Raw genomic sequence first — 19,031 nt, forward strand, 5'->3', positions numbered from 1 at the left:
ATGAGAAAAAGCCTGAGAGCATCATTGAAGGATTGAATACATAACTACATGGAAAAATTATCACATTACTTTTCTCTGATCCTGTAACACCTTTATTTTACTTGACAGAGTGGAGTTTATCCCTTTAGACTCAGCCCAACAGTTGTTGCTTAGACAAATCCTTGTGTCAGAGAGAGCTATGCTTGAGCATGACAAAGAGTATTGCAAGATTTATGCTAAATGACACACATATTTTTCAGCATCTCAGGGAAAGAATGATGGGGAGTGCTGCTACAATAAGGGGTGTTTGTTAGAGCGTAATTTCTGCTTAGACAAATATGAAAGTAATTTGCTAATCAATTCCTTGATGACTCTTTTGGTAGCATTTCTTTTCAAAGTTATCCAAACAAAATCAGTTTTACCAAGCCAGTGGCTTGAATACTTATTGTTTTTCTTTGTCTCTAGATTGGAGAACCAAAACTTGTGTTCTGCCTGGACTGCTCTGCAGAAACCATGAGCAATCGCCTTCTGATGAGAAATCAGAGCAGTCAGCCCTCTGATAATGCCAAAACCATCCAGGAAGGAATCGAAAGCTATTACCAAGTATCAAAACCTGTGATTGCTTACTATGAAAGGAAGACACAGTTATGCAAGGTAAATTGCTTGACCTTTTGAATTAAATTATTGCTTTTTACTTCCATTATACGAGCAGTATTTGGAAAATACTGACACAACACGATTTATGAACTGTATTACTTTCTGAACTTTCCAGTTTGATCTTCTCTTACATTTCCCTGGTTTGTTTGCAACTTCTACAAACTTCTGAATTCCACAGTACAATTTGAAAGAATAAAAACACAGATTTATTGTGAGTCTGAGAACATATCCTGGATCACTACCTCATCTGTATAGAATCTCTTATTAAACATTAATGCTGGAAAGCTTTTCTTTAAGTATTAGGATTTATTTCTCTATAAGGGCTTTCAGAATTTGGGTGAAAGATTATGTTAATCCAAAGCCCTTTAGTTAAATTTACAAAACTGACAGTGTATTTCCTGAAATAAAACAGACCTGCACACAAGAAAGATCCTTCTGTTGGAACAAATGATATATTTATATTAATTTCAGTGAATTAATTACCTCAGTTCGCACCTGCTGAGGATGTGCTATTTAAAGCATTGTTTTTATTCTCTAATCAATACTTTACAGACAAGCAAGAACAATTCCATCAGCGCAATTAACTGATGTATACGCTTGCACATCTGTAAACTCATTTACGTGGGATGTTTATATTTCTTTTTATATATTTCCGTGCTCTGTCATGGCAAACTATCCCTTCTGTTCAGCTACAGACAGATCTAGTCCTACTGATCCTTCTTGTCCTAAAAGGGAAAGAATCCAAGAATAGTTTCTGGAAATATTATGGGAGCTTTTGTCTAGAGGCTGTAGCAAACATGCAATCACATATCCCAAACCTTTCTCCTCTGCAAAGTTCCCAAAAGAGAAACATGCCACTAATTTATGCACCCATATCCTGACCTGAGAACAGAGCAAATGACATAGTCCTGAAAAAAATGGTACTCAAAGGGGGAGTCCTGATTTATGTCCTTTGCTAACCCTACAGTAAGTACACAGAAGGCAAACTCCCGAGTGGCAGAAAAAAAATCCCCAATTACTTTTCTTTTTTAAGCTTAGGAACGATTATCTGGTTATATTCGTATTTGCTTTGACAAGCTACCTTGCAAACATCACAAGGATGCATCTAATTAGGAATTCAGTACAATACACAATACACCAACACAGTGCAATGCAAAGGAAAACAGCTTTCTCTATCTCTAAGATCTTACTCCAGTGAGCTGTTCCGACCGCAGTCTTTTCCTTTTTGAAGCATCAGGGAAGCGACAGGGAAGAGAATGACACCGCACTAAATACTTTGACACAGATTTTGCATTCATGGTCTGCCTTATTTCACTTGATGTGGCCTCTCCTTGCCCTTCCTTAATACTTCTGCTGCAAGTTTCTGCTCCATCTCCTATGCAATCTATGCAATGGCAAAATATGCAGTCTTTTCTGGAAAGCTTATCGCTCATTAGCTCCTTAAGGGACTTGTGTAGTCTATGGATCAGAACTGGATATGTGATTTGCACTCTTTTATCATTAGTTTTCGGGGGAACTGACATTGTGTGTTTGTATGTAAGAAGATATTCGTACATTGCTTGAACAATGTTTACACTGTTTTTCTTACAATGTCTGTACAGTGTCTGTACTTGCTTCCATTGAATGTAGGTATTCAATGTACTTTCATCTTTTGGATGGAGCTATTGGGTAGAAAAGCTCTGTAAAATCAGTTTTATAAACATTATCATGTAAAATGTCCTTTTAAAGTTGAAAAACGTGTTCTGTTTTTCTTGAACACAGGTACTCTGTATTGAAATGTCTACTTCATCCACTTTTTACTAAACTGATAAAATACACATCTGCTATTAAAGATGTGATTCCATTACAGAGTTCAGTAAAGTAGGGAGATGCCCCCTCCCCAACCCTTATGATGCAGACAAGTACATGTTCAGTTATTTATCAGCATTTGGAGAACACTGCCAAAGTACTCAGCAGAGGTAGGCTTTTAAAATTAATCCTCCCAGGCTATCCTCATCACCCTCAGCCAGCCTCAGGTACAAGCCTGCAGACCTGGTTCCTGTACAGCAAGGAGCAGAAGCAAATGTAGTTTTCATACAAGAAGCATGTTAACATTTTATCGTTCATGGGTGAGAGAAGTGATTTTTTTAACCAAATGTTGCTGAACAGTTTTGGGAATCTACTTTAAAGTTTACTTTGCACCTACAGTCAAAGTGGTAAAGTAGGTCTGAGCACTTTTTTGCACGGGGCAATTGACTTCAATAGCTATTCTGATCCAAATATTCCCTATCAGTTCTGCAGTGGGCAATGCTAGAATAAAAAAAAGAAGTTAATTTTTGGAAACACTAAATACTGTGAAACAAAGTAATTTCTTTTCTGTAAGGAACGCTTGTTTAGGAAATTTTTGTAGGCAATTTTCCAGGATACGTGAACTCAATGAGTTTAATGATACAGTCTGACATGGTCAATGACACAACTCAAGCATAGTGGCATCCTTCCAGTGCCCAGTCCTGCCTTGAGCAGGAGGTTGGACTAGATGACCCACCTGCGGTTCTTTCCAACCTGTGTTATTATCCCGTAAATGCACATCTTACCAACCTATGCATTATTTGGCTCAACAATTTGAAGAATAGAGACAAAGAAAAAACAGTTAAGACTTGGTCAACAGCTGTTTTGAAACAAAGAGAACTAGGTAACACAAGATGTGTAACAGCTGTGTGGGAAATTAGGAGAAAATAGACATTTAGGTTTACAGTTTTAAAACTATATTAGCAATGAATATGTTTAGGCTGCATGTGTTGGAGAAAGCAGAGGGTAAGGGGAAGTCTGCAATTCCCAGGACATGGGATTAGTATCTTATTTATAGCAACATATTTTACAGACTGCTAAGCATTGACATTAGCAGGCACACTGATGTTCTCTGAATGAAGAAAGGAAGTTCAGGTGGAAAGCAGAAAAACTATCAGTAATACTTCTGACTGTAATTTTGTTTGTGTGGGGTAGGCTAAGGTAGTCCTTGTCTTTTGTTATTCGTAATATCATACACGTACACAGAAGACTGAGACTTTCCTAAAGGCAGTCTAACATGTTTAATATTTTTCTTCCTGATCTTAATTATAACACCACATGTTTTCAGCTTTGAGAATCTGTTCATTGCTAAGTGGGTTTTATTACTCTCCAGCACTGACCAGCACCGGTTGAAGATGTTGGTGCTCCCATTAAAATGCTGCTGCCCCTATAATTCTACTCATTGAAAGAATTGTGTATATGTTTCCTAATCCATTTGAGGCAAAGCCACCAAAGTTGATTTACAAGTGTTGATTTGAAGACCCCTTAAAATAAATTATCTCATCTACATTCATGGATTTTTTAAAATAATCCATGGACCTTCATGTAAATACAGACCAGAGGCTTGTGCACTCTTTTTCTCAAGCAAAGCTGGTGGGATCCAATAGCTTCAGGGAAGTGGCGTCTTACCTGAAGGTGCTGTTTGCAGATCCAGATCAGTCTGTGATCCAGGATAAGCAATGGCCAAAGCATCTAAAGAGAAGCTATTTAAGAGAAAAAGAGTAGAAGGGTCTAAAAGAATCTTTAGTGGCTGCCTTCTGGAAAGTTATTCCTGCCCAGGCTTGTTTTTTCAACAGAAGAAGCTCTTCAGTGGAAGGCCCATGTGAGCTCTTTGTCCCTTGAGATTCCAGCCGTGCACTTTCTTAAGAATTCAGAGGATTGGGTGCCGAGATTTTAAGAGGAATATTGGAGTCTAAATCCCACCTAGCTGCCATGAAGATTCAGCATTAACTTTTTCTAGCCAAATTACTGCAATGAGTGACTAAGCACCACTAATAATTTTAGGTGAAATAGTGTTTAATTGTATAAATGATCATGTCTTGTAGGGCTTCACTGTAGCAACCAGTCCCTGCTTTGCCACAGAAAAGAAAATCAGAATTGTTAAATAGACTTGTTTAACAAGAAAATAGGATTTGCATATTGGTATTGTTTGATTTCTCTATTTTAAGTGTATTTAGGGCAGGGCAAAGTTTTCCACAGATTGGGAACAGCACATGGCAATGGTGCTACATGTTGAACTTGTCCTATGCAGCCTTAAAAGTCAGTCCTGAAACAGTCCCCAAAACAGGCAGATTAAATATGCAAATGTAAAATTCAGTCCTGGGCATAAGGCCAGCAGAAGGTCTGGTGTGGGAATTAGATATTGGATGAGCACTCAGTGGAGGAGGAACTGATCTGTCACACCATGTCAAAGGTGTGCTTGAGACTACATTGTCAAATTAGCTTTCTCATTCTCTGCATTGGAATAGGTGTTATGGCACGGATGGAAGGAGCCTAATAAACACAGTAGAGACAGAAAAACTCAAGTCTGACCTTGATTCCTCTGCAGTAATTAGGAATTCTGTCTTTGTTTTACTTGTACAGAAGAGACAAAGGTATACAGTTGTAACAGCATTCCCGTTTCAATCAATGAGAATGTTATGACCTTCTCTAAACTTCGCATTATTGAGCATAGATGCATTCATAACTAGCTAATATGGTATCTGGAAATGGAACATTTTTCCATGCCGCTGACCTCTGAACAAGAACAGTGACGTGATGAAGCTGCCAAAAGATCAGGACTCTGTTTGAAATTTCCCTTTGACCAAGATTACCTGTCAGTGTTTCTGCTCAGCATGCACAAAGAGAGGGAAATTTGGATGCTGATGAAACATCTGTGAACCTGACAGGAATAAATAATGGTGATCCTTGCAGCTACCCAGCTGAGATGAAGAACTGCGATGTAACTCATGGGGATGTATTTACAAGGGAAGATAAACTGAATGAAGAATGAAGGGCAAAGAATGATAGTGTTCTCACTTCTCTGCTAAGGCATTAATTTTCTAAATTGTGTTCTGGAATGTAAAGTAGTTGTAACAATAAGTTAGAAATTTGCAAATTAATTTTTTAAAAATCATGTTTTAGGGATATACTTTAATATTCCATAATTTCTTTCATAGTCAGCGACAGAACACCCACCTGTCGCTAAGGACAGCAAGTGGGTGCTTTTTAACAAAGACCTCATACGGGAAGTGCAAGGACTGAAAGCTCTACTCACAAAAACAACAGTTGCAAGCTGCCTGATTCTGTGGGAATCAGATGTTTCAGGTGAATGAAATGAAACAAAATGTGCTACAGTAGCTCTAGTAAGCAGGTAGATCTATTGGTTTTAAATTTATTTCTCAGCTATTTCCAAGGCAGCTGGACAGAAAAACAAGTCTGAAAATTTAGTAGGCACCTGCTTGTGTCTCAACATGGCTAAATGTAAGTACTTTTGAATATATGGCCCTTGGTCAATTGAGAAGAAAAAGAGAAAAAAACATGATTGTTTTTAATATCTGACTCATCCTTTAAAGCTTTTTTCAAGTGACAGTATGTAGGAGGGTAATAAATAATGGAAAGGAGCAATGCAATGGAAGTCAAACTAGATATCATCTAGCTAACATAAGACACCTAGTAGTAGGTGTCTTAAATACAAGTTCCCTACTCAAAGTCATCTGAGGAAAAGCAGCATGAGTATAACGAATCAGGTAGGCAGTCCAGAGCAGAGGATTTTCAAGGATGTCGAAAAACCTTCACTCTTTCAGATCACACACAATGGAAGCTTAGCCTACTAAAAGTCAACCAAAATGCATTTCTTTTTCTTTTTTTTTCATCCTTTTCCTTTTCCCTTCTCTTTTTTTCTTCTTTTTTGACAGTGTTCTTATACTGTTTCTTTCTAAAATCAGTTGAAGTCACATGCTGGGTAAGCAGTAGTTATTTAGATTATCACAAACATTTTGCATAACCACTATGAAAGAATGAGTGACCATCCGCCCTCTCACGATCTTCCACTTCTGAGCGTTCTCGTGCTCATCCCTGTTAGAAGTTTCTCTGGGGCGGGGCAAATATGTACTTTTCCCTTTAGAGGATGGACAATCAATGGTAATAGAGATAGCAGGTATGTAAGTTATTTCTCTCTTTTGAAAGGTTGTCAGAGAATCATTAACCCTGGTAGGTAAGTAGGTGGGGAACAGAGGAACAAGTGTTTCTGTGTCACCCCCTTGGTGGCTTGTGGCCCATTAGATGAGACACCAGTCTAGAAAGATACATGAGAAACATTAGCAGGGGATTACAGATAAAAGTAAATTCATGCCAAATACGAATAGGTATCAGGGCAGCATATTTCCACTGGGTTTCCAGACAGCTTGATCCATTTCTCTGAGAACCAGGTACTGCACCATTTCAGAGTTTTTTTACACTCTTTTTAATGAGGAAGATATAAATGTTAATGACAACACATCTGAACCTGACTGACCTTCAGTAAGAAGCTTCTAACTAGTGAGTTTATTCCAGAGTCTTAGCCTGTCTTTTTGGTGGTCCTCATCCATCCTCTCTACAGACACAGTGTAGAGTGTGGCAGTATATGTTTAGGTTTCTAAATCCCAAAACCTACAACAAATGGAGATTTGATGACAGAAAATGTAATTGGCTGATTTTGATGCCACAGGGAGCAACACCGGACTATATTACTCCAGTCATTTTCCGTATGAGCTCATTAAATTTCTCTGTATTTGAGGGTACCTAAAGCCATAGTGGCATTTCAAAACTGGAAGCACTGAGGAAAACTGTATCTGGTTCTTGATTTTATGAGAAGACAGTAGCCTTGAATAACCTTGAAAACAGTCCTAATTTATGAGGTTTGTTGTAATTTGAGAAAGAGAAATACAGTTTTCTCTCCTGGAGCTGCAGAATGTCATTGAATTACTGTGGTGCTAGCTGTGAATTATTGTCACATTAAGTTAGTTTTGTGCCACGACTTTATGAATTGGACCTTTGTTACATAGGCCAGCACGGGAAGCACTGGGGCTGTCATTAGTCATGCTCATCCATATTTTACTGTGACTGTTAGGAAGGCAGCGTTCCAGCCAGTAATAAAGGGTGGCAATTTCCACGCTCACAAACCTAGTTCTTCATCACAACTGCCCAGATCTAGACCAGAGTATCAGTCCCAGTTCTAGAAGAGGTTGCTGAAAAGCCAATGGCAATCAGCTGTGCTGATTGGGTTAGATTGGTTATCCAGTGCAGGTGTATTTATGGAATAAAGAGATAATAAAAATACATATTAAGACAAGAGACCTTTGAAATGGCTGTGGCCTTCACCCCGTGTGAAGTCTATTTCCTGTGGGATAGCCATATGAAAATAGGTGTCCTGGCAGTTGAGACAGACAAAACAAGCTGCTGAGTTGGGAGTTGCTAGTTTTATTCTAACTGGAGAGGGTAGGCATTTGGTCCAGAATGGTTCACCATTCCCCTTTTCTCTTTGCTACGAGCAAGTAACCCCCTCCTAAACGCTTTGTTTCTGTGGCATAGAAAGCTTCTGAAAGACATGCAGCCCTTGTTTGAGAACTGACCTTTCTAAGGCACCACCTGCTGCTACACAAACTCTTCCAGCATGTGCGTACTTCAGCGTTACATAAAGCAGCAACACCAGCAGACGCCAACGTGACAGAGAGCAAGGGAAGCAAGAGAACCGTGCTTCTGAAAGCTTGCCGGGAGGAGGGCGGGTAATTCAGCTCAGACTGTAAGATACCCTTGCGGTGAGTCCAAGGGGACTGAACCCAGTCAGGCACGGCTCCTTAAAGGTTGGCCAGGCTGGTCATTCCCAGGGCTGTAACTGCTGTGTGTGGAGGTAGACTGGCTGGGTGTGCCAGCACTGCTGACAGGATGCAACAAGGGACCAAACTTTGTGGATCTCACCAAGAGCGAAACCAAGCTATGGAGCATGAACACAATCCCTTGCTGGATCTCTGCAAGGAGCAGCTGCTGACTCCTACACAAGACTTGGCACCGAGGGATTTAAATGTACATTGTGTGCAGTCAGACTTCACGGAAGCTGGCTGCAAGCCAGCAGCGCATCTGAGAAGAATTTCATGGCCTATTGCAAAAATACATTTCTTGGAGTTTGAAATTCCTTTTATTCTCCTGCAGAACAAAGAGGTGGCAGAAAGTATCATGGTCAGGAATGTCCCCTTCAAACATTACAACTGTCTGGCATTCTAGTCAGCAGCTTGGAGATGAAAGTGCAGCACATAGTTCAGAAAAACAGGCTTTAGCAAAGTTGTCATGTGTCCAGTTAAATGTGTGCAAACTCCATGGCATGCATGCATGCATGGAGAAGCAGAGAGGAAGCTTGCTTTTGAGTAGAGAATCACGGCTCTCTCCAGGCATTTGAGAGGGACTGAATAATCATCAGATGCAATCTGCAGGGTGTATACAGCCAGCATGAAAGCTTCTGTCACTACTGTGAAGGCAAAAGACAGCTCTCCTTCCTCAAGTAATGACCTGCATGACACTCACTGCATGGGATGGACATGAAATCATCACTCAGAAAAGCTCGGTGCTACATTATGTTTTCTAGGGAATACACAGAAGTATTACTGGCTACAAACATCATTCCTCTCTGCTGAAATGCAGTTCTCTTTTCCTCAGCAGAAGAGAATAAATTGGTCTTGTTTCTGTTGAAGTCCAGTCATGAAAAAGAAACTTGAACAACCTGGACAAGCTCTGGCCAAAACGGAATCTTTGGGCTGTTAAAAATTTCTTCAATGAAAGTGAGTTCTACCACCACAAAACCAGTGCCACTGTAAAACATGCGTTACCCAAAGGCTGTCATAAAACCAAAACCAATTCACCACACCTGCAAGTAGAAATGCACGGAAACACACAACCTCGCTGCGTTACTGCCATTTGAAAGCTTTTAGGTCAGTCACAGCATTACCTACTCTGACACTTCAGGTGATGAGAAACAAATTAACAAGTCAGTGCTATTTATCTCATTACTAGGATATTGAAGCTATTCTATCAGGTTTCTTTTGGAGGGTATTAAATGTTAAAATAGCTCCTAAAAATCTTTGGAAACTGGTCTGTAATATCAAAGGTGTCGTTTTACTTTAAAACGTGAGTACTTAGGGGTAAGAGCTTAAGCTCCCTCATTTGATTAATGTACTTTGCTCTGGACGATGGAGCCTACAGAACCTTCTCACAAAAATCTGTGGAAACAAAGTGAATAATTTGGTTTATGGAAGCTGCTCCCCTACATTGACATGCTTAGAACACAAAAAAGAACTTTTATTTTATATTGGACCAGGTTTTTGTGTTGATGTTTAGGTTCTGAGATAATTCTTAGACACTTAATCAAAACGAATGTTTTTTGCCCACTTCACAGGTTGACGCAGAAGGAACACAGGAAGATGTTTTTCTGGACATCTGCAAGACAATTGACTCTTTTCTGAAAAACGAAGAGGCAGCATTTTGTTTTTCAACAGAAACGCAGTAACGGTGTGTACACAGCCTCACCTCATGTGCACTTGAGAGTCATGGTTAAAAAGCTGTCTAAAGCAATACTGCTTTCTTGAGAGGTATCTGGAATTTGTGCATGTGGTATGTTATTTTAGATGAAAACCTTTTTCTCTGTTCTGACAATATGCTCGATAGAAAGTGGTCTGTATGCTAACTCTGCAGTAAGAACTGTATATTGTTTTATTGGTCGTTTAAAAGCAGCATGGTGAACAGCAGCTCTGGTTTGTATTTCATGTTCTCATCCATTCGATTGGAAGTCAGACAGTGTCCGGCCGGCAGTGGGCTCCTCAACCACCTCATTCACCATTTAGCATATTAACTTTAAGATTACTTGTGTACAATTTTCCCATCGGTTATTATTTCCTTTTAATTAACAGTATTAATTTTTGTGGTATCCCTTAGCTTGTTCTTGGGTTTCAGTGACTAAAACCTGTTCTTTGCTACATGCAGCTGTAAGGCAGCTGGAATCGATCAAGCTAAAAGTTAAAATAAACTTTTCACACATCCCAGAACACTATTGCAACAAGAAACAGAAAAATTAATTGTAGGTCAAGATACAGTTGAATATTGTGGAATTCCGTCAATCCATTATTGTGGAGCGGACACCATTTTGGAGACAGCCTTGCCTTCTGCTGACAATTGTAGGATATTATAAATGACGACTTCCCAGTTTTGTGAGCCGAGGTGAAAATGATGATTGTATTGTATAGGTAAATGTGCAATCCAGTAACTATCCATAGTAACAGCAGTTTTATTATATTAATTAAAGTCTATGTATAAAGTTGACTATGAGCCAGAATGTATGAAGATGTCTTTAAATCATACTTGGGAAGTATTTCAAATGCGAACTCCAGATCATCATCTGTTGTCTTGTACTGGCCTTGCCAACAGTGGGGGGCGGGGAGGGGAAGGAAAATGTCAGGGATTATTTGGTTCATATTGCTTGCATCTTTTGTAAGCCATTTATCTGTAGTATCTGCAAAAACTCTAAAAATCGTATTTCCATTAGGTTAACCAAAATATTGTGGTTTCTTTAGTACTCTGATAGCTAAATAAAAGCTTGTTTGACATTCCTGTGAAGTCATTGCATCCTCTTACTGGAACTACTGGATGAATTCACAGTTGAAGTGGGTTGCATGATTGCTCTTACTGTCCAAGTTGTACTTTATGCAGCAGATTTGTATTTTTAAAGTTACCTTTCCTGTAATGAAGACATAATACAAATAAAACATGTACAAAAATGAGGAGTAATGATTTCTGTTACAGTACATGTGGGTTTAATCCTTTTTAAAGCACGGTACATTACTTGAAAATATAGCTCAAACCAGCATGCTTACAGAGTATGTCCTTTCTCCATTCAGGGCGGATTCTTCCATTTTCTTCTTCTTCCTTGGCATTTGCCCTGTAAATGCTAATTCAATTATTTTTTAGGGGACTGTTTTAGATACGTTCTTATCCTTCATATCCTGGATGTTCCTTCTTTCCTGGGTCCTTTTATAGCCTGCATTTTACCTCTGATGCTCTAGGAAATGCTTCTCCAGCTCCAGACCAGTGCCATTAAGTGACCAGTAACGTCTGCAGTACAACAGCCTTAAGCGAGAAACTTCTGTAACGCATCAGCTTGAGAAGCCAGGTTTTTCTAAACCGAGCCTTGAAGCACTAGCAGCTGTCTGGTGTAGTATTTCTCCCCTCAAAAAGTAAAATATTCTGGAGTTACCATGAAGTTGCAAATTCATCTGGGTAGGTTTTCTGGAGTACTTTTTATTACTTCTAATTACAATGTAAGTTAAAAAGTGTGGAGTATCATACTTGTGCGGGATGGGAACAAAGGCAACAACCAGCTGCTATTTAAAAAAAAATAGCAAATTACAAAAATTATTTCACATACAGTTTCAGTTTAATTTTTCTTTCTGCTTCTTCTGGTCTTTTCTGTGGAACAAAACAAAAATTCCCATGCTCGATTGGGTGTATGTGCATTAGATACCTATTTGCATATGTTCATAATGTATGCAAGAGAAATAGCTGTATATGCATGCATATGGAAATATAAATATTTATACATATTCAACAAAAAGAGGACTTATCCAAGACACTTCTTTCTTGGGTGATTCGGACTTGACATTCTTCTGCTTCCAATCTCACTCAAATTCTACCATAGCTTTTTGTTCTTCCCAAGCTATCCTAAATTGATGACTGAATAGTTGCACACTTAATCATATTTTCACTAATGCACTACCATTATTTTCTTCCAGTATTTTTTTTCAGGATTTCAACAGAAAACAAAGATCACCACAGATTCTCTCCCTGCTACTACACCTTCACCAACTCCAGCTTCCTATAAACAGCATGAATGATGTGGAAAGCACATTTTTCAGTGAGAGCCTCTGAGAGCAGAATCTTCTCCAATTAAAAACTAAAATACATTGTGAATTTTTGTGTTGTATTTTTTAAGGTTTATTAAATTTATCTAAGTATACTAGACAGGTGAGATACGTTTACGTATGATACTTGCTCAGTGTTTTAGTAACTGTACTGTATTACCTTCTATATAGATTAAATGCTTAAAATTATTTTTTTCTGAAGAAAAAATAACTACACCTGAATTTATTGCAAAATTTAATACTGATGAGTTTATAATTAAAGTTATTAGGTGCAGCCAGCCAATTATTCTGCTTATTGCATCTTTTTAAGTCAAATTGGTTTCTTTTCTAGCTAATTACTCTGAGTATTCAAGTTTCAAAGCAACTGGAAGTCTATTACAGTTATAAAATAATCAAAGGTTTCTGAATCACAAGCTATACATTTCAATAGAAAATATATTAACTAAAATATGTCACAATAATTACAAAGCTTCCCAGACAATGGTATACAGTGTACCAAGGCTACTGAAATCTGAATTTTCTGCAATCCGAAAAAGAACAGTTTGTGAGGAAGAGAGAACTAAAACGCTAAACCTGCAAAAGGCAAAGCACATTTTAGTGGGCGCAGAGCGCTGTCAGTTCCCATCAAAATTAACAGCAGAGGAAGGCGCTGGGCATCCTGCAGGTCTGCATAGTGAGTATTTGTATGACGCATTAAAATGTCCGTTTAATGTTTTCTGTCTTGATTAAAAAGTCAGAACTACACAGAAAGGAAGTCACAGCAAGCATTCTATATATAAACAGACTGTATCCACATAGTTTATTTCTCACAGTTCTCCTGACAATTGAACATTATTTAAGAACATACTGTATACACAGATAAGAAGAAACATACAAAATGTTTTAAATGATGCACAACAAAATCCAGCAGTATAAAAGAATGCATGTGAACCCTTGCTCACTGCTCAGGCTAAATTTAATCACTGTTTAAATAGTAATAAAAATACAATCTTTCATGGATCTTGTGCAGACTACAAAAGAGGAAAAATTATTACCATATATATGATTTATATTAGGCAGTTTTCTTTGATGAGTTGCACTAACAACTCCAAATACAGAGGCAGAAGGCTGTGTATTTTATTTTAAAGGAGTTAATGTTGAGTATTAGAGACTTTACACAGTTACTACCACTGGCACTTTTCACCATATTTTGTACACATCACATGATCATCTTATATAACATTACATTTAAAAAATATATCTGAGTGACAATTTTATAACATTCACACACCATGAGCTGGTTAAGGAAGCAATGCCACAGTTGCCCCCTGTAGTGCTTCACTGTTGGTAAATAGAGTTCATCGTGGTTTAAAAATAAAAATAATAAAAAAAAAAATTAAAAAAAATAACTGAAAGTCAATGTGATTAAGCAGCTCCAATTTAATAAAGGCCTGTAACCAACCATCGCCGAGACAGTGAGTATTTTTTAGAGTACATCCTAGAAGCAAACACTGTCATTGGTTAAAACCTTGCCTAAAGAAGTCAGTTACTGTGCTGAAAACTATTTCACAACAAAACTGCAAGCTACTAAACTGTTTTTATATAAATACTTCATCTCCTCTGGATCTCATTATAACCAAGTTCTTCAAAGCCTTTGGAATTTACTCTATCTTTAATGTGTGCTCTCATTTCTGGCTCACCCTTTTGTATGTTTTTCGTTTGTGTTTAGATTCACCACCTAAAAATGACTAATGTGGTGAATGAAAGTCTCCCAGTGAAACCTTCTGCACACTAGGAATGTTCAGCTGCTGTTCAGTGATCTAGAACCATGACAGCTCAAAGCTGTAGTTTGACAAGTACACCCAGGAAGCTGTCATGCTGTGAGCGACATTTCAGGGAAAGCAGAGTCTTTCCAAAATGTGCACAGAATTAACAATGGTGCCATTGTTACTTTTCAAAGAGGATAGTAAGCCCAAGATGGTAGATCTGCTTCCCATGTCATCTATTTGCTGGAAAGTAGTTTGGGTCAAGATAATTGTAACTGGTGCCCTGGGACATGCAGTAGTCTCTGTCTAAAAATGTCTCTGCTCTGTATATAGGTTCTAACTGATGATCTTCCTTATGAATCTCTGTTTCATGCAGACTGCAAGGGAAAGAAAAAGATAACATTTTAAAAGTCAATTATTTTCCTTGTCTTTAACTTTCAGATACAGTGATCATATTAGCACGTTCATACCAAATTTGATACAATTAATTCATAAAGTATAATTTCCCCCACTATTTAACAGTACCAAACCTATCTGTCCACTGTATTAAGAAAAAAAATTACATCAGAACATGCTCACAAAATGTATCTCCCAAAAATATACACTAAAGTATCTTCCACTTCACCCAACCCAGGAGATGTGTCCTATGCTGGAGCAAAGACTGACAAGATACACAGCAATTAAACCACATAGAGATATTCACACTAATTACAAATAACAAGTAGAAGCATATGCTGCTCACCAGTCAGAACAAGAATCACAGAAATCCAAGGACATTTCTTGAGGACAGTCTTGGCAGTGCCACCGAACACCCTGGATAGGTTCAATTCCGCAGTTATCACACTGTGAAGCAGATGGAAGAGCATTGAAAAAACAGCACCTGTAATCGCTTAGTAACAGTATACACATATACGCCATATAGAAAGGCATGTATGTAGGTCGATTACTACTAGCCCACACAGCGGAATTCTCATTGCAGACCGTAATGTATTCATGGATAAAGAAGTCCTCAGACTCGGAGAGGCCCTCCAGAGCCCTGAGGATTGATCAACCCTTCTCTCTCTTTGCTTCCCACTCCCCAAATGCTCCATGTTGACATTATCCTCCTGCTCAACAAAAGCAGACCTAGTCCTGCCTGCAGTCACTGCTTAACCTCACGTGGCTGTGAGAACTGCTGTGACACAATACATGAACGAGATGTTTCCATAGCTCAAGCCCAACCATGTGAAATGTCCAAGTACAGATCTACTTTCCATGGCAGGAGAAAGCAGTGAGACTAGACCAGCAGAGCCTCTCTGGAGACTCTTGATGGGCTGCAGATCAGGACACGACTGGCCAGACTGACACACTCAGGAATCAAACTCAGGAAATACAGTAACACATTACAGGTGGGCTGGAAATAAAAGCCAGGTGGCTGGGAAGGAAGTGGGACACCATATACAGGGAAGGGAACACAAGTCTAACACTAAAGCTGAGCAAGAACACAAGAACTAATCCCCTGAGAAAAATCAGGGACAATGCAGTAGCAGCTAAGTGCAAAAAGAGTGTGGCATGAAGAGGAGGAAACAAAGTACAAACGAAACATCAAGACTGGATGAAAAATTCACGATGGTAGAGAAAAGGAGCAGAAATGCAGAGATACTTGGTAAGAAAAAGGAAACCTAGGAGGTCTCCTGGAGAGAGGTCTCCTCTCTCTAGACCTGGAGGCACGGAGAACTTTTTAAAACATCTAAACTTTGAACAGGATTGAGAAGGAAAAAGAAATGTGGGAAACAAGCCTGTGATGCCATAGCTCATCTTCCTTCAGAACCTGAAGTTGTCTCACAGCATCTGTGAAACCCACTCACAGAGCAGCTCATTCCACTCACAACTAATCCACTCAGGGTTACAAACACCTTCCATATTTGTACAGCTGTATCCCTTCCTTTCACAGATGGTTTTCAGAGTTTGAGGGCTAATGGTGAGAAGGGACTAAGCATACTCTACTAAGCTGTTCTCTGAAAAGATCAAGTTCAGTATAATGCTAAATACTCAAAAAAAAAAAAAAAATTAAAATTAGTTCCAGTTATCTCAATTTGAGAACCAAGACACTGGAAACCCTTGACCTTAATTTCTGTGCTCCAGCTTCCCTCTCTCCCCACTGTGAAACAGAAATAATACCATGCCTTTCATTTCCTAAGAAAAAAAAGTATTTGCAAAGTGCTCTGATATTATAGCAATGAAAGCCATAAAAAGCCCACAAGGGATTCAATAATTCAATATTCAAAGTAGAGTTTGAATAATGTGTAGTAAATGAGGCTGAAGGCCATGCAGAACCAAAAGTATTCTGAATGATTGCTTATTAGGTAAGCTCCATCCAGCCCGTGCACTGAGCAAGGCAGCATTCCTGAGGGAAAATAGGATATAATCATGTAATTTCATAGCTTACTATAATGCGTAATAAAAATCAAATTCAGACTGCAAAGAATCTTTCAAACTCTGAATACCTGATACTGCATAATGCCAATTTACTTTTCAGAGCAATTTTATGTAGAAAAAGCAACTATTTTGTTATCTAGAAGTCTGGTCTTCCTGCTCAAAGTTTTGAATTTTGGGGAAGAACTTAAAAAAACCAACCAACCAACCAACCAACAAATCCCCAAAAGCCCCAAACAAAACACACCACGCTAACTTAAAAAAAAAAGGAAAATAAAAAGCGCCTTGGAGGTCTAACACCATGATTAAATCTGTCAGTGTCAACTGGGGAGGCTGTCTTAATTTTCCAGTCATTTTGAAATGAACTTTAAAATAAGTATCTTTGCATTCTTCGATAAATGGCTATTAGAAAATAAATCTAGCTCCATAACGCTAAACAAGGTGAAGAAACTGTTCCAACATAGCAACCAGTTACACAGAAAATCCCTTGCAAACCAGAAAATATAATTTGGAGAATGCCCTTTCTTTCATGTGGCCTATTAATGGTTGATACTGGGACAACACATTAGTTTAACTTTTATTTTCTTAATTTCACATAACTATTGTTTCATGTCCTTGCTTCAACTTCTATGAATTATTACTTGATAGGATTAGGAAGCTGCTATAAAACAAAAAAAAATTTTTAATCTACTACTGTTCTCATTAAAAATCTTTGTCCCTTCTTTGGCCTCACGTGGAGGCAAAATAACTCCAAACTCATAATCAAAGAATTATCATCAATGAATCATTCTCAAAACAGAGTGTAGTGTCAAATGGAATTCTAGAATGATAACCTGGCTTTAGAGCTGTGTTTTCAATATACAAATGAGGAAAAAACAGTATGCTTATTAATTTTGATACAATATCAGTATTCAGTGAAATGTGAGCTATCGGAAAGAGCGAATTACTTGGGTAGTTTTTTTATAAAAGAAGATGAGAGAAAGCAGACAGAGAACAAGAAGAAACCATACTTACTATATTAAACAAAGCCTTTTTAGGAAATCCAAACCACATTATCTTTGAAAACTTCTGCAATCCACCGAGTAACAGAAGAACATCTCAAACTCACCTTGAAACCCACATGCTGCACAAATCCACTTTCTGCATGCATCTGCTGGAGTTTCTGTTTCTTCAATTTTTTAAACTCTAACAGTTCTTTGTATTCAGGTAACTCTCGATATGTTATTGGAATACTCTCTTCATCCTGTTCATGGTTAAAAATAAATGAGAAACATTCTTTAGTTTAGCAATATAATAACTAGTAAGACTATACATTCCGTAAATCACTATGCACGATTAATTATCTTTGAGCAAATGCTGGCAATATATTCTAACGAAGAAAAATACTGGGAAATTATTTTTAAAAACACAGCACAAAACAGTGCATACAGCTAACTTAGATTTTATTTTGTATTATTTACACTTTATCTTCTGGTGAAGAGCTTAGCTGTAGGAGGGAGCAGCGCCTAACTTTAATTCCACTTGTCCATACACTGTGGGCACAATGGCAGCTGCAGTAGAAGGTGCAGTAGAAGGCCTGGCTTTTGTTTAAGACAAAGCTAGTTTATGTTTGCTTTAAATATGTGGCAACAGATACTACACTTGAGAACTGAAATTTCAAGTCAGTTTTATCAACTTAATTGATCTTTCTCTTTAGCGTTCTGTGGAATGGCAGGAATAATACTATTCTAAGGATAGTTACAATCACTGTTCCGAAGTACTTTCAAAGCTGTGATAATATTAAAAACAAAGGACACCCAATAAAGACCCATAAATCAAGATAGTACCCAGCTTCCAGTATATATATTTTTTATTAGAAAACAGTAAATCTTAACAGTTTTAACCTCTCACCTTTACATGTAAGAATAAAAAGTGGTAAGAAGCATCATTCCATGACTGGAAGAATAGAAGTTTGAGAGTTACCCAACTCCTTCATCCCTTTACTTCATGCTGTCTCTTAACAGCTTAAGAAAATAGATTGCTATTTTTCCTAAATTATGAAAAAGTTTGTTTCCCTACAATCCCTACAGGCTGGTGCATACAACTTAACAAACAGATTTATAACAAATGGTTCTCTCATTTTAAAGAAACACACCATTTCTGTTTTTTCTCATCCAATTTTCTTCAACAAAGGTTGAGGACCTCTATGTTATGAGAAGACAGACGCTCTCATTCTAATTAAGATGCCCATTTTAAGGTGGCTGTAATTGTAGCAGCTGTACTTGGTAGATGTCAGCTATTTTCAAAGATGGAAAGTCTTTATTGATCTAGAGCGGTTTTCATATCCTATACTGATAGGAACATTCAGCTATGGAAAACAACTACAAGATAGTAATCAAAATTCTTCTAACGTAGCTACACACAATTTCAATTTCTTTTTACAATCCATGAAGATTAAAGAATTTGTGTTATTTAGTCATTTTATTAAAGGAAGTGAGGGAAAGAGGCT

The 19,031-nt window shown here is 38.0% G+C and overlaps 2 protein-coding genes across 2 annotated transcripts in view; one reads left to right on the top strand and one right to left on the bottom strand.

The window, feature by feature from the left end:
• Window positions 1–10,098, top strand: part of AK5 (adenylate kinase 5) — a 92,846-nt gene extending 82,748 nt beyond the window's left edge. The window contains exons 13-14 of the mRNA XM_010292107.1: window positions 445–633; window positions 9,869–10,098. Of these exons, the coding sequence (XP_010290409.1) occupies window positions 445–633; window positions 9,869–9,979 (300 nt within the window). The 3' untranslated portion in view covers window positions 9,980–10,098. The remainder of the gene's footprint in view (window positions 1–444; window positions 634–9,868) is intronic.
• Window positions 10,099–12,899: 2,801 nt separating this feature from the next.
• Window positions 12,900–19,031, bottom strand: part of ZZZ3 (zinc finger, ZZ-type containing 3) — a 32,627-nt gene continuing 26,495 nt past the window's right edge. The window contains exons 9-11 of the mRNA XM_010292108.1: window positions 17,652–17,786; window positions 14,871–14,971; window positions 12,900–14,505 (exon numbers count right to left, since the gene is read on the bottom strand). Of these exons, the coding sequence (XP_010290410.1) occupies window positions 14,361–14,505; window positions 14,871–14,971; window positions 17,652–17,786 (381 nt within the window). The 3' untranslated portion in view covers window positions 12,900–14,360. The remainder of the gene's footprint in view (window positions 14,506–14,870; window positions 14,972–17,651; window positions 17,787–19,031) is intronic.

This window comes from Phaethon lepturus, unplaced genomic scaffold (genome assembly GCF_000687285.1).
Source record: "Phaethon lepturus isolate BGI_N335 unplaced genomic scaffold, ASM68728v1 scaffold288, whole genome shotgun sequence".
NCBI lineage: Eukaryota > Metazoa > Chordata > Aves > Phaethontiformes > Phaethontidae > Phaethon > Phaethon lepturus.